This window comes from Meles meles, chromosome 3, assembly GCF_922984935.1.
Source record: "Meles meles chromosome 3, mMelMel3.1 paternal haplotype, whole genome shotgun sequence".
NCBI classification, from domain to species: domain Eukaryota; kingdom Metazoa; phylum Chordata; class Mammalia; order Carnivora; family Mustelidae; genus Meles; species Meles meles.
Genome location: NC_060068.1, coordinates 115,007,402 through 115,030,799, shown reverse-complemented (window position 1 = coordinate 115,030,799; position 23,398 = coordinate 115,007,402). Strand labels below are relative to the sequence as shown.

At 40.2% G+C, this 23,398-nt stretch overlaps 1 protein-coding gene across 1 annotated transcript in view; it reads left to right on the top strand.

The window, feature by feature from the left end:
* Positions 1-3,660: 3,660 nt before the first annotated feature.
* Positions 3,661-23,398, top strand: part of CHSY3 (chondroitin sulfate synthase 3) — a 313,887-nt gene continuing 294,149 nt past the window's right edge. The window contains exons 1-2 of the mRNA XM_045998914.1: positions 3,661-4,568; positions 7,134-7,417. Of these exons, the coding sequence (XP_045854870.1) occupies positions 3,761-4,568; positions 7,134-7,417 (1,092 nt within the window). The 5' untranslated portion in view covers positions 3,661-3,760. The remainder of the gene's footprint in view (positions 4,569-7,133; positions 7,418-23,398) is intronic.

Here is a 23,398-nt window from a genome sequence, read left to right as displayed (position 1 = left end):
TTATATATTATATATTGTTGCAATGATAATATTTTGGATATGTTGAATTGAAGAAAATGTTATTTAAATTAATTTCACCTCTTTAAAAAAATGTATCTACAAGAAAATAGTGAACTTAAATGTCTTAACATTTCTGGCTCACATTCTAATTCTGTTGAATAGCACTAGCCAAAATGACAAGCAAGTCATTCAGCTCCCTCCCATTTCCAACCCACACTGGCCTCTTTTATGATCTTCAGTATAACCAAGTATATCTCAGGCCGTTAGGTTGGCTATTCTCTTCTAAAAAATCTACACTCAGATTTTTTTTATTTATTTGAGAGAGAGAGTGCAAAAGAGAGTGTGAGAGAGCAGGAGCAGAAGAGAGGGACAAGCAAATCTCCCCTGAGCAGGAAGCCCCACACAAAGCTTGATCCCAGGACCCCGGGATCATGACCTGAGCCCAAGGCAGCACCACCCAGGTGCCCTTCCCTAAGATATCTTTATTGTTAGTTTCCTTACTTTGTTCTGTTCTGTGTTAAAATTGTCGGAAAGAACTTCTCTTATCAATCAGTCAAAGATGGTACATACCCACTGTCTCTATTTTTTCAAAACCTATGTTACTTAGTATATTATGTGTGTGTGTGTGTGTGTGTGTGTGTGTGTGTGTGTGTGTGTGTAATCTCTCCTTAGTAAAATAACCCCCATGATGTCAGGGACTCTGTTTTGTTTATTGCTGTTTCTCCAGAATAGTGCTTGGCTTTTGGTAGACACTAAATAAGTATGTGTTAAATAAATCAGAGAATAAATATCATTAAAAATAAGTAGAGTGTTATCTAAGGGATTTTATCATGGTTTGGAGAATGAGAAGAATTAACATTTCCTGAGTGCCTACAATGAACTAGACACTGTGCTAAGCACTTATATATAATATCGTAATAAATCCTCACAGAAATATATTTGCAGATTAGAAATCTAAAGCTCAGACAATTTAGATAATTTTCCCAAGGTCACTTAGCCCGTATGGAACATCATTTCAATATTTTTCATTTTGTTTCAACGTCTCCAAGTACCTTCCCTGACTCCCAGAATAAATTAGATGCTCTTGTAAATACTTTCTAAGTATTTTCCCTTCATATCATTTGTCACCACTGTAATTCATTGTGTAATGTGGTGCTCAATGTCTGTCTTCCCCACTGCACTATAAACTTCATGATAACTGGCAGTGAATATCTTGTTGTCATTTCCATGTTCAGAGACTTCTACCCTCATGCTTAATCTCCAATACATATTTATTGAATAAATGAATAAAGTTAATTTTATCTCAAAATATTGTAATCATTGATGAATGGGTTATTTGTGGCCAATGAGAATTAATGGTTTTGTAGATCTACTAAAAGAATGGCACCCTTTAGAACAAAGCCCTGTTGGATACTGCAGGGGAGAGTATGCTAGTGTGTAGGTGTTTTTCACACTTGAGCATAGGTAGTAGTGCTCCAGGTTATGAATCTCCTTGGGAAGTGTGATGTCCAACACGGCAGACACATGGGGCTACTTAAATAAAAAGTAATTAAAAAGAAATAAAATTGAAAATTCATTCCCTCAGTTACATTAGCACGCTTCAAGTACTCAACAGTCATACGTGGCTAGTGGCTTAATGAAGAGACAAAAAAATTTCCGTTATAGGGAGAGTTGTATTGAACAGCATTATTCTAGAAAGTTAAAAAAAAAATCTTAGGACGATATATTTTCAAATCAGAAGGGGATTGTCCAGTTAGTTTTGTATTCTAACCAAAATTAAACTTTGAGAAAGAGCCCAATAAACTGTATTCTCAAGTGTTTCTGGGCAAGATGCAGACATGGAAAAGCAGCTTCATTGTCTACTGGATGAAACATTTAGTCAGACGTGCTCATGCACAGCCAGTGGCTGGTGTGGAAAGAACACTCCTCCAAGGGCCCTGGGCAGGCCTACTGTTCCAGGGATGCTGCCAGCCCCTGGATGGATTGAGCCCTCTGCCTAATGCTACTCAATACCATCCCTTTGCATTTGATGCACAAAACAGAAGACTGAAATTTGAAGAGGAGAGGGTTTGGAATGCCAAATGCCCCTCAAACTATTAGTTAGATCCACAACTTCTAGAGAGAAAATTTTTTTTAAATGTCCCCTTTCTTAAAATAGTACATATCTTTGGGTAATTTCTTCCTAATGTGACTTTCAGTAATTCTGGCCAATACAATTAAACTTTCTTTGAGATTCTGTTGCTGAAGTTCCTTTCCCCTAATCGGACACGTAAAACACGTCCTGTCATTGCCTTAGAAAATAAAAGTTTATAGACAAGAATAAATACAGTTTCTATTTTGTTTTCTGATTAAGTTCACTTATGGGGGTAAGAATTTTCTTAAATTGGATCTGCCGGGTATTGGCTTTATAACTTGTTCACATTTCTCCATCATTTGCCAGTCCTACCGAATCAGTCTTGACCAAGACTGAAAATAGTTCACGATTCTCACTTCTAGACAACAAACCAGTGGAAGAGCCGAGGCAGGGACCATCAGGCAGCCCCACACTTCCCAACTCAACAGGTGGGGAACATGGGATTTTTATGTTCTTTGGGGACTGAGCCCCCACTCACCGTGTTCTGTCAGAGGAAGTATTTCCAGGGCCTCTGAGATTTTCTTAGAAGACACCGAGTGACTTTGGTGCCTCTGCGTACGCCTGGAGAGGGGTGGTGAAGGATGCAGGTGGGACCGGGAAGTTAGAAAGGTTGGGAGGTGGGGCGCTAGGATAGGACAAATGGTTTCCCGAGCCCTGAGCGGGACAAGGAGCAGAGAGCCAAAGCGCGGAGTAGCAGCGGTGAGAGAAACGCGAAGAGCACCGCAAACGGGAAGAGCGGAGCGCGCACGGACCTGGGCGGGGCAGAGTGGGGAAGGGTCACGCCAGGACGTAACCCGCTGTGGGCTGGGGGAGGCGAGCGGGGCGGGAGTCGCGGGCAAATGCCGGGGGCTCAGGGACCCGAGCTCCGCCGATGAGGTCAGTGGAGCCGACGCGCCGGGAGGAGGGCAGTGGAGCCCCCGGACGCGGGTGTTGCGAGGCCGGCAGAGGGGCGGGACGGGACGGGAAATGGGACGGAGAGCTCGGGCCGTGGGAGGAGGGACGAGGGGGCGTCGGCGCTGGAAGCCGGAGGCGGCCCGACCGGGATCGTTTCCTTCCGGAGAGGAGGCCGGCTCTGGACCGAGGCGCGGACGGGGGGTGTCCAAGGGCGGGTGACGGGGAAATAGCGCGGCTCGCGCTTCTCCTGGGCTGGTAGCGGGGCTGCTTGTGGCTCCTCCTCAGGGCCAGTCCCGAGCCGGGCGGCGGGGGGAGCGGGAGGCGGAGAGCGAGGGCGGGGGCTCGGGAAGGAGGGAGGAGGGAGGGACCAGGCGCGCCAGTGACAGGGTGGCAGCCTAGGAGCGGACGCGTTGCCGCCGCTGCCGCTCCACCTCCTCCTCCTGCAGCTCCTCTCGCTGCTGCCGCCGCCACTGCCGCCGCCGGGAGAAGTTTCACTCCCGACCCTCGCTGGGAGCCGGGACCCAGAGCAGAGCTGGGAGCGCGCCCGGCAGCAGCAACCCGCAGTCGGCCAGGCGCCCGGAGCGCTCCGACCCTGAGCCGGCGTCCGCGCCTCGGCGGCGGGCAGCGGCCGGGACTGGGGGCGCTGAGGCGGAGGAGGGGCGGGTGTGAGCTGGGAGACCCGTGCGCAGCGCCACAGCCGCTCAGCTAGCGTCCGCGCCGGGGGCAGTCGCGATGGCCGTGCGCTCCCGCCGCCCGTGGATGAGCGTGGCTCTGGGGCTGGTGCTGGGCTTCACCGCCGCGTCCTGGCTCATCGCCCCTAGAGTGGCCGAGCTGAGCGAGAGGAAGAGACGCGGCTCCAGCCTCTGCTCCTACTACGGCCGCTCGGCCGCTGGCCCCGGCGCTGGCGCGCAGCAGCCGCTCCCCCAACCTCAGCCCCGGCCGCGGCTGGAGCAGTCGCCGCCCCCCGTTCGCCAGGAGCTCCAAGGCCCGCCGCTGGCAGAGGCAGCACCCAGGGTAACCAGTTTTCGGAGCAGCCCCTGGCAACAGCCACCTCCGCTGCAGCAGCGGCGGCGAGGACGCGAGCCCGAAGGCGCAACGGTGCTGCCAGGCGCCCCCGTGGCGGAAGGGGAGCCGGAGGAGGAGGACGGGGACGCGGCTGGACAGCGGAGAAACGGCCGTCCGGGGAGTAGCCACAACGGCAGCGGGGACGGGGGTGCCACCGCCCCGAGCTCCCGACCCCGGGATTTCCTGTACGTGGGAGTGATGACCGCACAGAAGTACCTGGGCAGCCGAGCGCTAGCGGCGCAGCGGACCTGGGCGCGCTTCATCCCCGGCCGCGTGGAGTTTTTTTCCAGTCAGCAGTCCCCTAACGCCGGTATGAGCCAGCCCCCGCCACCCCTGCCTGTCATCGCGCTACCGGGGGTGGACGACTCCTACCCTCCCCAGAAAAAGTCCTTCATGATGATCAAGTACATGCACGACCACTACCTGGACAAGTATGAGTGGTTCATGCGCGCCGACGACGACGTCTACATCAAAGGTGACCTCCCAGCGCCGGCGGTCCCGCCTGCCCGCCCCTTCCCTTCCCCATCCCCTTTCTCTGCAGCCAGCCCTAATCCCAGCCCGGCCCCTCTGCTTCTCTGCCAGTACGTGCTCAGGGCTCCTGCAGCCCCCAACCCGCGGTGCCCACCCTCAGCATCCGCCCACCCTTCCCAGTGCGGTCCCCCTCTTCTCCTGCGACCTGGACCCTCCTCACACCTGACTGGCTTTATTCGCCTTCCTTACTCTTGCTGTTTCGTTTCCGCCCAGAGCTTACCCCTACTCTTTACTGTGTGGGAGCGGTGAGGAAAGGGACTTGAGGATTAACCTAGGGCTAATCCTACTCTGAAAGCCCTGGGTGATAGTAGTTTCCCACAGCTATCCAGAGGGGCGTGTCCTCAGTGAAGGAAGGGAAGACCGAGGAAACAGAGGAGTGCCAGTCTGGAGCTGGATGTTCTAGCTTTATTCCACAACCCTTTTGTTGCAATTGGATCTAACGCAGTTTCGGAACTGGTGAGATTAAGGAAACATTTTCGCTGTTCCGGACCGTTCCCTGTGGACTACCCACCACGCATTGGGAGTCCTTGAGCACCCCCACACCGCTCCAGCGCTCACCTCCTTCCAGACACTACAGTGCAGCACCAGGTCGGCTCTTAACACAATAACGCCCTCCCCACCTCCCACCCCCAGCCACACCTCTGTAAAATCCGGAGAGCACGAGTGTATTTTTAGGAATTGGTGGAGAGGGGACAACACAGGTGAATTATCCAGACCCCAGGAGCTCCGAGCTGTAGACACTACTAGCGTGGATCCTTTCCAATCTGTTTTGGTGGCTGCGGCGATAAGCAAAGTCTGGAAGTCCTTCCCAAAACCACGCGCAGCCACAGCAGGAGAAAACTTTTGTCAGCTTTAAAAGAGGCGCGGTCCTTCACCCTGGGTGTGGGTGGTTCTGGCCAGAGATTTCTAAACTCGGCAGAGAGAAGTTCCTGAGAGAGGGAGTCAATCTTTCCAGTCCCGCCCGTTTCGGAGATGGAGATGGATTGGTCAAAAGGGGAGCAACTCTTCCTAGTGTGTACCTCGGTCCTTTTCACCTCAATGCTTTCTCCTGATCCAGGTGGTCTTTCACCTGATTGAAGGGAAAACAAACAAGATATGTCCCATTTTGGCTCAGGGAGTGAGTGTAGGGTAATAACTAGAGATTTCTTGGAGTTAGGATGGGAAGAGTGAAATAATTCCATTGATAATTCGATACAAAAATAAACAATTGCATATTTGTTGGATACTGTGTGTTACAGATTTAAGATGTATTGATATCAGTACCTGTAAGTGATAGATCCCTTATCTTTTAGTTCCCTTGTCTTCTGTGTCTCATTAAAAATCACAAAGGTTTTCTAGTAGAAGTTTGCCACACTTCGCAGAGAATTTTTTAAATACATTAGTAGCATCTATTTCTGTCGTTTGTCTTAATGCTTTGAAAGATTGTCCTTCAGAACATTGAAGTGCCATAATCTTTCCATTCCTATTAAGAATGAAATGGATTTTGTATTAAGAACTCAATAATAGCCAGTCAAAACTCATGGAGATCCCAGGGGCAAGGCATGGGATCAAGATAAATGACTGCAGGTGCCGTGCTCATCAAAAAATGATAGTAAAGATGCTGACTGGGAATATAAAGAAGGTGATTACCTCATTGTATCACTTTGTAGAGTGTCTAATGTATTCAAACTGTTCTAGCTAATGAATTTTACTTTTATTTTATTTTTTTTTAAGATTTATTTATTTATTTATTTGATAGATGGAGATCACAAGTAGGCAGAGAGAGAGAGAGAGAGAGAGAGGAGGAGGAAGCAGGTTCCCTGCTGAGCAGAGAGCCAGATGTGGGGCTTGATCCAGGACCCTGGGATCATGACCAGGCTTTAACCCACTGAGCCACCCAGGCACTCCTATAGAATTTTACTTTTAAATAGGTTTTCTTGATGAACTTAACGTGCTATCAGGAAACCAATTACTTAATTTTTAACAATTTTTTTTTTCTGAAAAGGTGCTTTCCAAAATTAAATTCCAAGATGCCTTTAATATCCTCTCTTTCTCTCTCAACTTTTGGGTTGTATATGACTGTTTAGTAATGTGAAGTTTATTAAGGACAAAACACCACTAAATCAATTAACAGTAAAAATGCTTATTGAATATAAACAGTCTGCTGATCAATGCTAAATATAATTTATTATTTTCTGTAGTATTATCATTACTTCAAACATGCTAATAAATTTGTCGTTATTCTTATTATCTCACCTTTTACAAAAAAAGTGATGATTGTTAGACTTATGAAGTCTTTTCAGTGATCTTGACTAGAAGGTTGATAACGTTTTATTATGATTTAATTAGTAACTGAAAATTAGTAGTTTTTAAATAATGGACTATTCAAAGAGGTTTTTCTTCCATTCAGTTGTGTTATGACTTTGGGGAGGAGTTTGCACACAATGTTGGAAGGGCTTTCCCTTACTCTGTATGTTCTAAATAATTGTGAAATTAGGAGAAGGAGTGACTGTTGCCTTTCTCTTTGTAGGTGATAAGTTAGAAGAGTTTCTTCGATCACTGAATAGCAGTAAGCCTCTCTACCTGGGTCAGACGGGCCTGGGGAATATTGAAGAACTTGGAAAATTGGGGCTGGAGCCTGGAGAGAACTTCTGTATGGGAGGACCTGGCATGATCTTCAGTCGAGAGGTTCTCAGAAGGATGGTGCCACATATTGGTGAATGTCTCAGAGAAATGTACACAACTCATGAGGACGTCGAGGTAGGAAGATGTGTTCGGCGCTTTGGTGGGACTCAGTGCGTCTGGTCTTACGAGGTAAGGTCTGTGATGAAAATGTTCATGTATTACAGGTGTGTGCCAGTTTATAGCCAGTTTATAGGGGCAGTGATTTTGTTTATTCTCTCAGCATCTTTTTAGTCACTTGAAAATGATAGAAGCAGCCAGGTATGGACACCAGGGTGATTATGGGAGATAACTTTCTTCACAGAGCCGTGAGCTATTGGAGGTTTTGTTTCTTTTTATTTTTTAGCATGCCCGTAGCTTTAAGCAGCAGCCTGTATATACAGTCACGTCTCTGGCAGATTCTATTTGCTTTATTTGTGTTTATATACATGCTATCCATTTCCTGTTTCTAACAAGAGGGCTAACTGTATTCTCTTGGGTTGTTGCTTTTAGCATTTGGTACTTGGTTGGTTGTTGCTATTGTTTTGGATAGGTATATAATCACTTCTCTCTGTTTCCAAATAGTTAAAATCTGAAGTTTCTGGGAAGAATGTCGTGTGGAAATTTGACATGTTTTTTTTAGGCATAGGAAAAATTAACTCATAATCTATCATTTATGATAGATTTATTTACAAATTTAAAGGGAACTAGTTACCTGGGAAAACAGAAAATGGTCTCTCTCTGCTCTTATTCGATTTCCTGAACAGCAGCTGTTACTTATATAATCTGAGTTACATATATTTTTTTGTGATGGTTTCATGAAACACTCAGGCATCTTTTTTTTCTTCAGAAATTTGTTTTGAAATGAGACAAAATTTTATTTAAGAAAATTTTCCTAAAAGGTAATCTTAGTAAAAAAATGGATTTAACGTTTAAATAGTGTGTTGCACTTTTAACAAGTTTGGTTTTCAAGGGTTTAGGGTTTGATACACTTCAGCTATCCAATGCACACATTTGTAAGTTATAATTTAACTCTTTTACTTTTCAAATTTTTCATGTCTCCTGGTACAGGAGAAATATGAAAATATGCTCCTTGTAAAGTCATGATACCTCAAGATTACATAGTCATAATCATTCTTTTTTGGAAGTGCAGTCTCACTTTACTTAATTTTGCTTTATTTTTTGTACTTTGTAGTATTTTAACTTTGGGGAATATTCTTCTATGTATTACAGAAAGTAAAAATTATCTGTAATCGTTTATTTGGAATATGTACTATACGGATTTAAAATTATTCTATACCTCATTCCTTTTGATAATAAAATAGTAATTCATCTTTTGTTAAACTATGACTACCCTATAGAGTAAAAATTTATGCAAAATAGTTGTAGTTAAAAAGAAGTATTTTAGAATAAATTAACAAAGATTTTTGTTTCTCTATTTTTTTTTCCATTTTATTTATTTTTTTTTCAGCGTAACAGTATTCATTGTTTTTGCACAACACCCAGTGCTCCATGCAAAACGTGCCCTCCCCATTACCCACCACCTGTTCCCCCAACCTCCCACCCCTGACCCTTCAAAACCCTCAGGTTGTTTTTCAGAGTCCATAGTCTCTTATGTTTCTCTATTTAATATAAAACTAACTAGAAGGCAGAAAATAGTACAGAAAACACAGTAGGTTGATTTTGTTTATACGAAGATATTATTTTGGAGACACTGGCTCTCTGTGGGTAAGTAAACAAAATTAACCATATTTAAAAATAAAGATGGAAGTTTCTTATGTTTTATTGGGTACTTTATTGCCTTAACATCATTCAGAAAGTTTTAAAAAACTTTTGTGTCAATCCTTCTCTTCAAGTTTTCATTGATTCTGCTGTGAAAGTATAGTCTTCACCTAGCTGTGTACTCATTTATGTTCCAAGAGAGTAAATATGTCCAGTAACCTACATGCAGAAGAATTGATTTAATTATTTTTACTATAGGCGTTTGTGCTGAATAATGTTGAAGGGGAATTCTCGTAGATGTGCACAGTCTGTGTTAATACAAGTGAAATCTTAGATCTTACCATAAACTGATATAAATGAACAGACAAACCAAGGGATTCCAAATCTTACAAGATGGAACTTCATGATCACAATATTTTCATTAACTTTTCAAAAAACATTTGAATTTAAACTCATACTAGGACATCACTGACTTCACAGTCCGTATGAAGAAAATCCTTTCTACCTTTTCCCCTAACAATAGAACTATTTTCTGATGTTGTGCTGTTTACTTTCTTTTGCTAAAAAATTGTATACAATTTACTTTGTTTTGGAAGTTCAGTTTTTAAGGAGTATTTAAACAGTATTTATTTTAGAGGAGACACTTGGTAATACAAAGTCTCAGTCTTATTTAAAGGAATGATGGAAAATTTCATTAGCAAGGGACATATTAAACAACATCTTTTAATAAATCAATAAAGGTAAATATGCAATAAAGTTATAATTTAAGCATTTTAATATTAAGATGTTGTTCTCTGTTTTATGAGATATTTTGTTAGGTCAGTTGGATCACAGCCAAACTAGGATTCTCCAGTTTGGATTTTAGGTTAGTTCAAATGATGTCCATTCTATACTACTGTTCATATTGTATGAAAAAAGGTAATCTATTCTATTATACATTGGTGTCCTGAGTAAAGGTCAGAGATTTTTATATCTGGTCATACAGCAAGCTACGAAATTGATCCTTAACTTTGTTTTCATAGTTCTTTTAAAAGAACTATCTGTGATGGAATTATCTTAAAATCTTGAATTTCTTTTATCTGTACCTTTCATGGATTTCAGGATTCTCTTTGGCTTTTCCTCCTAATAAAAATTCTAGCAGAGTTAAACGTATTGTCCATGATTTTTGAGTTTGAATATATGAAACATTCATGATGGAAAGTTTTCTTTTTAAATATGATAAACAGACTTGCAGATCTTTCAGGAAGAGAATTGGACAAATATATTAAACTGTATAGACTAGGTAGCTCTTCTTTATTATAAATTGTGTTTTATATAAAACCTAGGAATCTTCTAGAATTCTTTACTGCTCAATGAAAGTGTACTTTGTATATACAATTAAGCATAATTGGGAAAGAGAGAGGGTAAACTTAAACTGGGTTTGAGTTATGTTGTGTTTTGTAAATTACTTCTTTTAGCCTTGTTTAATTCAGCTGAAATTGGAGATTATAACTGTGTCTGCCATATGTTTTTTGGAGAAGATTAAGTGAAATGGTGAAATAATCTAAGTGAAGTCCTTAATATAGTGTTTGGCACAGAATATATTGTCAGTAGGTATTAGCTAATATTGTCATGATTGTCTCTGAATAGATCTTGTAACGTGTTGTATATAACACGGATTCATCCATATTTTACTTCATTTAGTAGCTATTAGCAGTGAGTGGTTTATATCAAAAGAAGCAAACTAAAAATAAGCTGAGTTCTTTTCAGGTAAAGAATCCAAGTTTAAGGGCGCCTGGGTGGCTCAGTGGGTTAAGCCGCTGCCTTTGGCTCAGGTCATGATCTCAGGGTCCTGGGATCGAGTCCCCCATCGGGCTCTCTGCTCAGCAGGAAGCCTGCTTCCCTCTCTCTCTCTGTCTCTGCCTACCTCTCTATCTACTTGTGATCTCTCTCTGTCAAATAAATAAATAAAATAAAAAAAAAAATCCAAGTTTAAGGTTTTTTGGCGAAGAATGAGAAACTAATATGTTTGGGTATTGTAGAAGTATGGGAAATCCAATGTTAGTAGAACTTATTATAAAATATGGTATCTGCATGTTTAAATGATCCATTACAAATATTTGCTTCAGTCTTTGAACACATATTAATAGTTTATCTTAAGTTATCTTAAATAAAGAAATATTATTTAACAAGTATTTATCCAATACACATATTTAAGGAATCCTAAACAGATCAGACTCTATATTAAAAAAATGACTGCATGGATTTCTGGATCAGTTGGCAGAACAATAGCCCCTTTTTCTGAGTTTCTCTGGAATTTTAAGTAGGAAAGAAGGTTAGTAATATCTCATCCTGCAGTCATCTTGTATGAATACCCAGGAACTTGTCTCTCAAGTAACTGGAACCTCTTTCTAATGTTGCTCACTGTTTCAGGAAATAATGGATAGCTTTACTTTCTTCCAGGGTAAGGTCCTGGTGGTCTGGGACAATATGCCTTGCCTGTGAGCTTTTTGCTTTGTTTCTCTCTCTGTCATCTCCTCCCCTTGTACTTTATTCCTTCTGTATTTAATGATATATAAAATACACTACAAGTGCATTTTGATAGGCACCGCTTTTTATCGAGTTCTCGGTAAATTAACATGCTTATGACAGGCCAGTCCCAAGAGGTCACAGGATGTGTACCCAGATCATACTTAGGACCCAGGAATCGCTTGACCTCTTCTAAGTTAAGAGACCTTTGGTTGCTGCTGAGCCTCAGATGGCCTGGTTCTCTGTATGCCTGAGACCATCGGAGAGTCAGAATTCGGATACTCCCTTCGCTACTTGGATGTAGAAACATCTAGATTCTAAGGACGCAGGCAGATGTTAATAATCAACACGCTTGATGGGTTGCTTTTGTACTCATTTATATCTCAAATTGTATAAGTGAAGATTACTAACTGAAGCATGTTTGTGAAAAATCTATTTTATTCACTCTGTGAGTGTGAGAATTTATTGGCATCTACTGACTTTTTTGGTAGAGCTCTGTCTTGGGTACTGTTTTTCTAGTTATCTGAGCTACAATCTGGCAGCTTGGGAGGCTGCATATGGCTCTTAAACATTTTGGCTCATAGAGTGTTTTAAAGTTTTCTGTTTTTGTTTTTTGTTGCCTTTAGCCGAGGCCAGCAGTCTTCAGTCCCCTTCATGTCCTCTTTCAAACACCAAGCTCTCCTCGCATGTTTATTGTACCTGTCTGGCCCAGGGATACATAAGCGTCCTGAAATTTTGAGCCAGATAACCCACATGTTGAAATTTTTATTAAAGTATTCTCTAGAAAATGAACTAATTTTCTAGCGAGAATGAAATGTGTATTTTAAATACTGTAATTTACATAATTATTTTTGTTTTAAACTTGGCTATTAGAATTGTATAACACAGAATATAGTTATACTTTCTTTGTTGTAGGTATGTTTTTAGTAACTAGAAAATCCTCATGGGTAAAAAAAAAAGAAAGTTTAAACAGTTCACTTTCAGCATGTGTCTTAGCAGATTTGTAAGTTCTCTTTCTTTGCTTTTTGTTTTAGTACCATCTTTTATATTCAAGCATTAAAGTAGTTTTAATTTTAATGATTCTTTTTCTCCCTGTGAGGAAGTTTTACATTTCATCGTCTGAGACTCATCTTTAGAATAGTGTGTATTTATCTTCTTAATGTTTATAGTTAAATGGAGCCAGAGAATATATATATATATATCTTTATTTCCTTCAATTAAATGTTGTTTCAAATAAAACATAGCTCTATATTGATAAAAATATTTCTCAATGGGCTTAAAAAGCCATTTCTTATGACTAAACAGATTTTTTATTAGATTCCTTAAAGAGTTAATTTCAAGGCAGAATGCCTTATGTTTAATCTTGGCCCCCTAAAGGCTATAAACACCCTAGAAAATTCCATCATTTTACAAAAGGATATGTTCTGAAAGTGTTTCTCTGGGCTTGTAATACCGGAGAGCTATACCATAAAAATCTTAAGTACATATAACTTCTTCATAACATAACCATTAAGGTTAAAATATCTGTGCCATTCTTAAAGGGCCATTGCACATCCTTCTTAGTATTATGCTATTACTTAAGGACTTTACTCTTCTGTAATGCTAATTTTGCTCCATCATGAACATGGTTTATACCCCTAAAGTATATTAATTATGTATGGAAAAGCATAAGGGGGATTTTGATCTAAAATTCAGTCTTTCAAACTTCTTTTCTCGCTTCTTATTCAGTCACAGTTTAGTTTCTAACTAAAAGCAGTAAGCTTCTCACACCTACTCTTGCCACCCCCATTCCGCTTGTCACACGAAATCGTCATGCATTGATTTTAGGCAGTTTCTCTTCCACCACGTTGTTTTCTTCCTTGTACAAAATGAAATTTCATTCCAAGTTGGAGAAGAAGCATGGTATGGTTTTTCGTATTTTATAGTCTTAGCTAGTTGATTTTTTGTTGTTAACTGAAACCTGAATGGTGACGACATACACTTTACAAGAAGATGATTCCAACAAGTTGTGAAAAATATTAAGTTAAGAAGATGCCCCCACACAGTTTGAAATAAGTTCCATGATGGCATATAAATACTATTTCAGTTTAAAAACTTTGAATATTCTTTCTCCTTAATTGATCACAAGTATACTAACTTCCTGAAGAAATTCCAAGTCAGTTTTTTCCTTCCCCTTGCTTTGCCTTGGTCTCCAAAAACCAATGTTTTGAGAAACATTTACTTTAATCCTTTTTCTACCTAGTGAATGAGGACTCATTGTACAAAGAAATGTGTTCGGTCATGTAACTAATACGACATTTTACTTTGATTATAGCATGTTTCTTGTTTTGCACAAAGGTGTACATTTTAACGGTGGGGTATTTGAGCTAACACAGACTTCAGTAAAATAAAGAAAAATCAGTGTCTTCAGGCATCTGAGTCATTATTTGATATTAGTAAGCAATAAGAAAATCTCAATAAGCTGAACAGCTGGGGGTTTGCAATTCCTCAGAATTCTAACCTTCTGTTCATTTACTATCCTAACTATTAAACAACTCTCTAGTTAAGGCTAAACTGTGTATAAATTATTTTGAGTTATGACATTTATTTAAGATCACCCTGTCTTGCAAAAGTGTTGGGCATTTATAGTACAATAAATATGTTATAAATTTCCAGATTAACTAGATCACAACAGCACTAAAAAATCCGCATGCATTGTTTTGGAGCTAATGAATGAAGAAGTGGATTTCTTAATTCCTTGAGATTCTAAAATCTTTACTCACCATTCATAATTTTGAAAGCTGCGTCCTTCATTCTTTACTGTCGGTGGCATCTGAACTTTTCATGATCTCTTTCAGTTTTATTCATTATTTTTAGATCTATTTATTTCTAGAGTACCAGTACCTTAAAGAAAGAGTTTTTAAAATATATACGTTAATGAAAGTAATAATATACAATAAAATTAAAATGTTAAGAAGTAATGGAAAAAGAAAAATGTAGAAGAAAAAGAAAAATGATCTTAAAAAATATATGTTGGTCTCCCTGTTTTGCTGGCATTGAAGAGAATACTGACCTACCTGGATCCTGACACCTGAAAGAAATCTTTCCCATTGAACAGAGAGGGGCTCTGAGGGATCACAAAATTCAGCACCAGTTCTCTGAGTATAATGGCATGGTTTGCTTCCCTGTTCCTTATGAATCCCCTCAACGTGAACCATGAATGCAATACAGAATGGCAGTTCTGCACAAGGAGTTCTGCTTGGAGACACTGCTGTTATGTTTAAGTGTACCATTGTTTGGTGACTTACTTGACTTTATTTTAAAATTTAGAATAGCTTTCAGACAGCCCTTCATGGATATTTCTTCTAAGATGTTTTATATTTGGTTGGCCAACAGGGAGTTTGAGTTATACATGTTCTCTGGTGGGAATGCAGAGTGCCTCCATTATGTCATTGGTGAAGGATAGATACATGATTGTGTTTTGCTAATCTTGAGGATGAAAGAGACATCAGCTCCAAATGGAGAAATCAAACCAGATCTGAGACCTTAATGGCCATCCCACCTGAGGAACACAGAGTCGGGCCCAAGAGGATTCCTAACAACTTGGCCTAGAATTAGCAGTGAGGTTCTGTAGCTCTTGAGTTGATTATTAGAAATGTCTATTTTCATTAATTTAATAATTTATCATGTGATCATTATATGAATTATTTAAATATAATTATTAAATTTTTACATGAATATTGATTAGTTTTAGGTAAAACTGGCATGCACAAATTAAAATATTGAAATATCAACATTTTAAGAAAAATAATCTTAATGTAATGTTCTATTATATGGAAATACATTTTATATAAAATAAAGGTATTACACATAGTGAGTATTGTGAAATATGAGAAAAATGCAATATTAAAGTCTGCCTTAGAATTCGGTCATCTCACATCTTTTGTAGACAGCTGACTTCATTTGCTTAAATATGCTTTTTGAGCATATTTAACACACAGTGAACACACCTAGACCTTCCTTGTCTTCAAGGCGCTCACAGCGAGGAGGAATCTGGCTTCTAATCAGTCTCTTGCTTCCACATCTGATATATATAGATTTGGGTTTCCCATCTTTGTCATCGTTCTAATTTCTTCTTTTTCATTCTAAGTCCTAAAAGCTCCACTTGGGTTTACCAGTGATGCTTGTCTTAGAACTGGGATTGCATGATCCTTATTTCTTCCTCTCTCGTTTTTATTGATATTTCCTGAAGTGGAGTAAAATAAAGACATATGTAGTGATTTTATTCCATATTAGTATATTTCATGCTTTTTGTAGGAGCCCCAGTCAATTGGATTTTTTTTTTTTTTTAATGAAATCTGGAGCTAGAATACTCAGCTTCAAATCCCAGGTCTGCCACTCGCTAGCTGTAAGACCCTGGACAGTAATTTAACTTCCCTTTGCCTTTTGATCAATTTATTATAATCGCAGTACCATCTCATAGAACAGTCGTGAAGATTCAATGACTCAATGTATATAACAGCACTCAAAATAATGCCGCTAGTGTTAAGTATTCTGCAGCTGTTAGCTATTTTCATAGAAGCCGAATGGTATAAAATAGTGCCAACTTTACAGAGCCATTGTGAGGCATAAAAAGGTCAATGTATTAGAAGCCCTTAGAATAATGTTTGACACGTAATAAGTCCTGTATAACTCTTAACTAATATTAATGTTTTCCAGTTTATAATGTTCATATTCTTTTTTCCCTCATGGGAAAGAGATAATGTTGATTGGAAAGGCTTTATTGCAATTACTTTTTGAAAGATGGGCTTTGCTGTAACAGGGAACGTGCTGATTCAGTACTTCCTGAGCCTGACTGCTGCGTAGTTGAATCCCCTGGGGGACTTGGAAAAAAATCTGATGCTGGAACCCATCCCTGACCCATTATATCAGAATCTCTTACAGGTGAGTCTTGCCACATGGGTAACATTTAAAACTACCTAGGTAATTCTAATATTCTGTAGGGTTTAGACCTCTGTATTAACTTTTTTATTACTTTTTTTGCATACAAATATCCCATATATTCTTTAAAATTTTTTTTTTAATATTTTATTTGTTCGACAGAGAGAAATCACAACTAGGCAGAGAGGCAGGCAGAGAGAGAGGAGGAAGCAGGCTCTCCACGGAGCAGAGAGCCCGACGCGGGGCTCGATCCCAGGACCCTGGGATCATGACCTGAGCCGAAAGCAGAGGCTTTAACCCACTGAGCCACCCAGGTGCCCCACCCCATATATTCTTTAATCTTTAAAAATACATTTTGTTTTGTTTTACTTTGGGGGCCTTCAGAGGAGAGGAATCAGCACTCTGCATATCTATGTTTATTATTCATTTGTTCCAAAGTGTTAGTGAGTAGATTTTAAGACAAATTGAAAGCCATCCCTCAGAAGTCTATGTTTTCTTATGGTCTGGTTTTCATGGTTTGTGTATTACTGTTTCTATAAAAGAAAAATTAAACATAGATTTTAAAACATTCTTAGAAAAAAAGTACTTTTTAACCCATGCAAGGCTTGAGTTTTCATAGCTGTTTTTATGTAATATGTTTGAGTAATATATAGTAATAGAGTTCTTAAAATTGTAGGTGGAATGTTTTCAGTGACTTGATTGCTTTAACACCTGACTGTTGAATTGGAGCTCAAAAGGAAAAATAGATATCATGATATCTGTTTGATTACAGAAACAATAACTTATTTAAAAGTTTACATGGGTAAATTTGTTTTAAACAGTCATTTCCAACAAATATTTCCATGTCCATGCTATGGTCAACTCTTGTAATGGGGGAAAAAGGCAGGATACCCAGGAGTGTAAGGGAAGATGTCCCTAAGGAGAACAGGAAATGTGGTGCTTCTTCCAAACTGGAAGTTATGCACAGGTATATTGCCAGATAAGTCAGGATGCGTGGGAAGGCAAAGGTGGAAGAAGAGCGTGGTGGCAGAGAGTGCATTTGCTTCCAGCTTAGCTGGAGCAGGAGAAATGAGGCTCATAAGCTGTTGGCAGAACTCAGGAAAGGCCTTGTGCAGCACCCTCAGAGGGTTAGGATTATACCTTGTTGATCACTGATTCTTGGAATCACCTGGGGAGATGTCATTGGTTTAGATACTAGAGTTGTGATGGAGCCTTTGCATAGTATTGTTCAAAAATCTTTCTGGGCAATTCTAATGAGTAGTCAGAGGGGAAAACCAATTCCATAAATAATGAGTAGCCTGGAAGAGTTTTTCATTGGTGAACACTGTGATTGGATGGTGCAATTAGTGGTTATAGCATGGAAGGATGGAGTGTGGCTTTTGTCCCTAGAGATAGTGACAAAACACAGGATGGGTCTTGATGAAAGAGTCATAGTGGAAGGAGAGGTAAGGAGATGGCCTTGAGAGCTAGTGAGGAGAGAAAATTAACACAAGTAGATGCATGATTACATATAAGGGTGGAATGGTAGAGAGTTTAAGGTAATTGCTTGGTTTTGGATGCAGATGATAGTACTATTCCTAGAGACAGAATAGAGGAAGAAGGCGAAATGTGGGTATTGGTATGTTTCAGGCATGAGCAAAGGGTGAGAAAGATTAAGTTCTCTTTTGGATACATTGGATTTTGTTCATCATTCATTGATTCAACAAATACTTACTGAACAGCTAATATTCCTGGCAGATTTCTAGTGGAAAAAAAATGGACAAAAGTCCTTGCCTTGTTTTCTGGGGGAGAAAGACAGGAAATCAGCAAGGGAAGATCTAAAGAATATAGGATGGTGAATGTGTGATTTTAAATAGGGTGGTTAGGTAAGACTTACTGAGAAGATGATAAGTGAACAATGCTGATATCTGAGGGAGAAGCTTTCCAGTCAGAAGCAGTTGGTGGGCAAGTCAAGAACTCGCCAGAAGGCAGAAGAGAAGGTAGAGTTGAATTAGGGGCCAAGGGAGTAGTAAAATGTAAGATCAGAGAGGAAAAGGGGTAAGAGATGGGGGCAGACAGCATATTAGGCTTTGCGGTCCTCTATAAGGACTTTTTTTTGTTTGTTTGTTTATTTACAGCATAACAGTGTTCATTGTTTTGGCATCACACCCAGCGCTCCATGCAGTACTTGCCCTCCCTATTATCCACCACCTTGTTCCTCAACCTCCCCCCCCCCCCCGCCCCTTCAAAACCCTTTGGTTGTTTTTCAGAGTCCATAGTCTCTCATGGTTCATCTCCCCTTCCAGTTTCCCTCAACTCCCTCTCCTCTCCATCTCCCCATGTCCTCTATGTTATTTGTTATGCTCCACAAATAAGTGAGACCATATGATACTTGACTCTCTCTGCTTGACTTATTTCGCTCAGCATAATTTCTTCCAGTCCCGTCCAGGTTGCTACAAAAGTTGGGTATTCATCCTTTCTGATGGAGGCATAATACTCCATTGTGTATATGGACCACATCTTCCTTATCCATTCATCCGCTGAAGGGCATTTTGGTTCTTTCCACAGTTTGGCGACCGTAGCCATTGCTGCAATAAACATTGGGGTACAGATGGCCCTTCTTTTCACTACATCTGTATCTTTGGGGTAAATACCCAGCAGTGCAATTGCAGGGTCATAGGGAAGCTCTATTCTTAATTTCTTCAGGAATCTCCACACTGTTCTCCGAAGTGGCTGCACTAACTTGCATTCCCACCAAAAGTGTAAGAGGGTTCCCCTTTCTCCACATCCTCTCCAACACACGTTGTTTCCTGTCTTGCTAATTTTGGCCATTCTAACTGGTGTCAGGTGATATCTCAATGTGGTTTTAATTTGAATCTCCCTGATGGCTAGTGATGATGAACATTTTTTCATGTGTCTGATAGCCATTTGTATGTCTTCATTGGAGAAGTGTCTGTTCATATCTTCTGCCCATTTTTTGATATGATTATCTGTTTTGTGTGTGTTGAGTTTGAGAAGTTCTTTATAGATCCTGGATATCAACCTTTTGTCTGTACTGTCATTTGCAAATATCTTCTCCCATTCCGTGGGTTGCCTTTTTGTTTTGTTGACTGTTTCCTTTGCTGTGCAGAAGCTTTTGATCTTGATGATATCCCAAAAGTTCATTTTCGCTTTTGTTTCCTTGGCCTTTGGAGACATATCTTGAAAGAAGTTGCTGTGGCTGATATCGAAGAGGTTACTGCCTATGTTCTCCTCTAGGATTCTGATAGATTCCTGTCTCAAGTTGAGGTCTTTTATCCATTTCGAGTTTATCTTTGTGTACGGTGTAAGAGAATGGTCGAGTTTCATTCTTCTACATATCGCTGTCCAGTTTTCCCAGCACCATTTATTGAAGAGACTTTCTTTTTTCCATTGAATATTTTTTCCTGTTTTGTCGAAGATTATTTCACCATAGAGTTGAGGGTCCATATCTGGGCTCTCCACTCTGTTCCACTGGTCCATGTGTCTGTTTTTATGCCAGTACCACGCTGTCTTGGTGATCACAGCTTTGTAGTAAAGCTTGAAATCAGATAATGTGATGCCGCCAGTTTTGTTTTTGTTTTTCAACATTTCCTTAGCAATTCGGGGTCTCTTCTGATTCCATACAAATTTTAAGATTATTTGCTCCAGCTCTTTGAAAAATATCAGTGGAATTTTGATCGGAATGGCATTAAAAGTATAGATTGCTCTAGGCAGTATAGACCTTTTAGCAATGTTTATTCTTCCAATCCAAGAGCATGGAACGGTCTTCCATCTTTTTGTGTCTTCTTCAATTTCTTTCATGAGTGTTCTGTAGTTCCTTGAGTACAGGTCCTTTACCTCTTTGGTTAGGTTTATTCCCAGGTATCTTATGGTTCTTGGTGCTATAGTAAATGGAATCGATTCTCTAATTTCCCTTTCTGTATTTTCATTGTTAGTGTATAAGAAAGCCACTGATTTCTGTACATTGACTTTGTATCCTGCCACGTTACTGAATTGCTGTATGAGTTCTAGTAGTTTGGGGGTGGAGTCTTTGGGGTTTTCCATATAAAGAATCATGTCATCTGCGAAGAGAGAGAGTTTGACTTCTTCCTTGCCAATTTGGATACCTTTTATTCCTCTTTGTTGTCTGATTGCCGTTGCTAGAACTTCTAATACTATGTTGAACAAGAGTGGTGAGAGTAGACATCCTTGTCGTGTTCCTGATCTCAACGGGAAGGCTGCAAGCTTTTTCCCATTGAGGATGATATTTGCTGTGGGTCTTTCATAGATAGATTTTATGAAGTTCAGGAATGTTCCCTCTATCCCTATACTTTGAAGCGTTTTCATCAGGAACGGATGCTGGATTTTGTCAAATGCTTTTTCTGCATCAATTGAGAGGACCATGTGGTTCTTCTCTCTTCTCTTATTGATTTGTTCTATCACATTGATTGATTTGCGAATGTTGAACCAACCTTGCAACCCAGGGATGAATCCCACCTGGTCATGGTGGATAATCTTTTTAATGTGCTGCTGGATCCTGTTTGCTAGGATCTTGTTGAGAATCTTTGCATCCATATTCATCAGTGATATTGGTCTGAAATTCTCCTTTTTGGTAGGGTCTTTGCCTGGTTTGGGGATCAGGGTAATGCTGGCTTCATAAAAAGAGTCTGGAAGTTGTCCTTCTGTTTCAATTTTTTGGAACAGCTTCAGGAGAATTGGTGTTATTTCTTCTTTGAAAGTTTGGTAGAATTCCCCAGGGAATCCGTCAGGTCCTGGGCTCTTGTTTTTTGGGAGGTTTTTGATCACTGCTTCAATCTCGTTACTATTCAGTAACGAGTTACTATCTCGGTCTATTCAGGTTGTCAATTTCTTCCTGGTTCAATTTTGGGAGTTTGTAGTTTTCTAGGAATGCATCCATTTCATCTAGGTTGCTTAGCTTATTGGCATATAACTGTTGGTAATAATTTCTGATGATTGTTTCTATTTCCTTGGTGTTAGTTGTGATCTCTCCCTTTTCATTCATAATTTTATTAATTTGGGCTTTCTCTCTTTTCTTTTGGATTAGTGTGACCAATGGTTTATCGATCTTCTATAAGGACTTCTTAATAGAAAAGTGAGGCCCATAAAGCTCTTGCTTTCCCAGATGAGGCAGGCAGGGGTATAGCTCCATTGTACGTATTATCAGACTACCTGATATTTTTTTTAATTATTTATTTATTTGAAAGAGAGCATGAGTGGGAGGGTTGGGTGGGGGAGAGAATCTTACGCTAATCTGGCACTGAGCACATAGGCCTACACTGGGCTTGATCTCAGGACACTGAGATCACAACCTGAGCTGAAACCAAGAGTAAGAGATTCAACCAGCGGTGCCATCCAGGTGCCCAAATGCATTTGTTTTAGGCAAGTTTCATTCGTGGGTGGAACAGTTACTGTTTAAAATGTAAAAATAAAAATGATACCATAGCCCTAAGATTAAAAAGTTGGTTTAACACAATGAGATACCACCTCACACCAGTCAGAATGGCTAAAATTAACAAGTTAGGAAATGACAGATGCTGGCGAGGATGCAGAGAAAGGGGAACACTCCTACACTGTTGGTGGGAATGCAAGCTGGTGCAACCACTCTGGAAAACATAATGGAGGTTCCTCAAAAAGTTGAAAATAGAGCTACCCTACGACCCAGCAATTGCACTACTGGGTATTTACCCTAAGGATACAAATGTAGTGATCCGAAGGGGCACGTGCACCTGAACGTTTATAGCAGCAATGTCCACAATAGCCAAACTATGGAAAGAACCTAGATGTCCACCAACAGATGAGCGGATAAAGAAGAGGTGATATATATATACAATGGAATACTATGCAGCCATCAAAAGAAATGAAATCTTGCCATTTGTGACAACGTGGCTGGAATTAGAGGGTATTATGTTTAGCGAAATAAGTCAATCAGAGAAAGACAACTATCATATGATCTCCCTGATATGAGGAAGTGGAGATGCAACGTGGGGGATTTGGGGGGTAGGAAAAGTTTAAATGAAACAAGATGGGATCAGGAGGGAGACAAGCCATAAGTGACTCTTAATCTCACAAAACAAACTGAGAGTGGCTGTGAGGAGGGGGTTAGGGAGAGGGTGGTGGGGTTATGGACATTGGGGAGGGTATGTACTATGGTGAATGCTGTGAAGTGTGTAAACCTGGTGATTCACAGACCTGTACCCCTGGGGCTAATAATACATTATGTGTTTTTAAAAAAATAAAAATAAAAAAAAGTTGGTTTAAAATTTAATTTATTAAGATTTTAATAATTTATTTCTTGGTGGGTTAAGCCTCTGCCTTCGGCTCAGGTCATGATCTCAGGGTCCTGGGATTGAGCCCCGCATCGGGCTCTTTGCTCAGCGAGGAGCCTGCTTCCCCCTCTCTCTCTGCCTGCCTCTCTGCCTACTTGTGATCTCTCTCTGTCAGATAAATAAATAAAAATCTTAAAAAAAAAAAAAAGCATAAGATAGATATTGTTAAAAATCTTTCGATTTCTGTCTTCCTCCTGCCTGGAGAGACCTTCCTCCTACCAGCTGTCCACTCTTTTTTCCAGAATTTCTTTTGCATGTCTGACTGTGCATGTACAGTCTGACAGTTATTCCCTAACTCCTCAGTTTGTGTTTTTCACAGGAGGTGGCATATGATACACTTTGCTGTGAATGCTGCTTTTTCAGTGAAGAATATTTCTTAGAGTTGCTCTTATGTTACCTCATTCTCATAATCTCATTCTCATAAAAAATCCTCATTCTTTTTAACTTTTTTTAGAGAGGGGGAAGGAGATTTGAAATTATTTTTAAAATTGATTAAATATCATACAATATAGAATTAAGTTACAACGTTTCTATCTGATACGGCTTTTGCTTAGGGTTCAAATCCCTTAAGATGCAGGTCTTCCTTGTGAAACTGGAGTTTCGGATTATGAACATACGGTCTTTTTTTGTATCTTAATTGAATTTTTGGTGCTTCTGC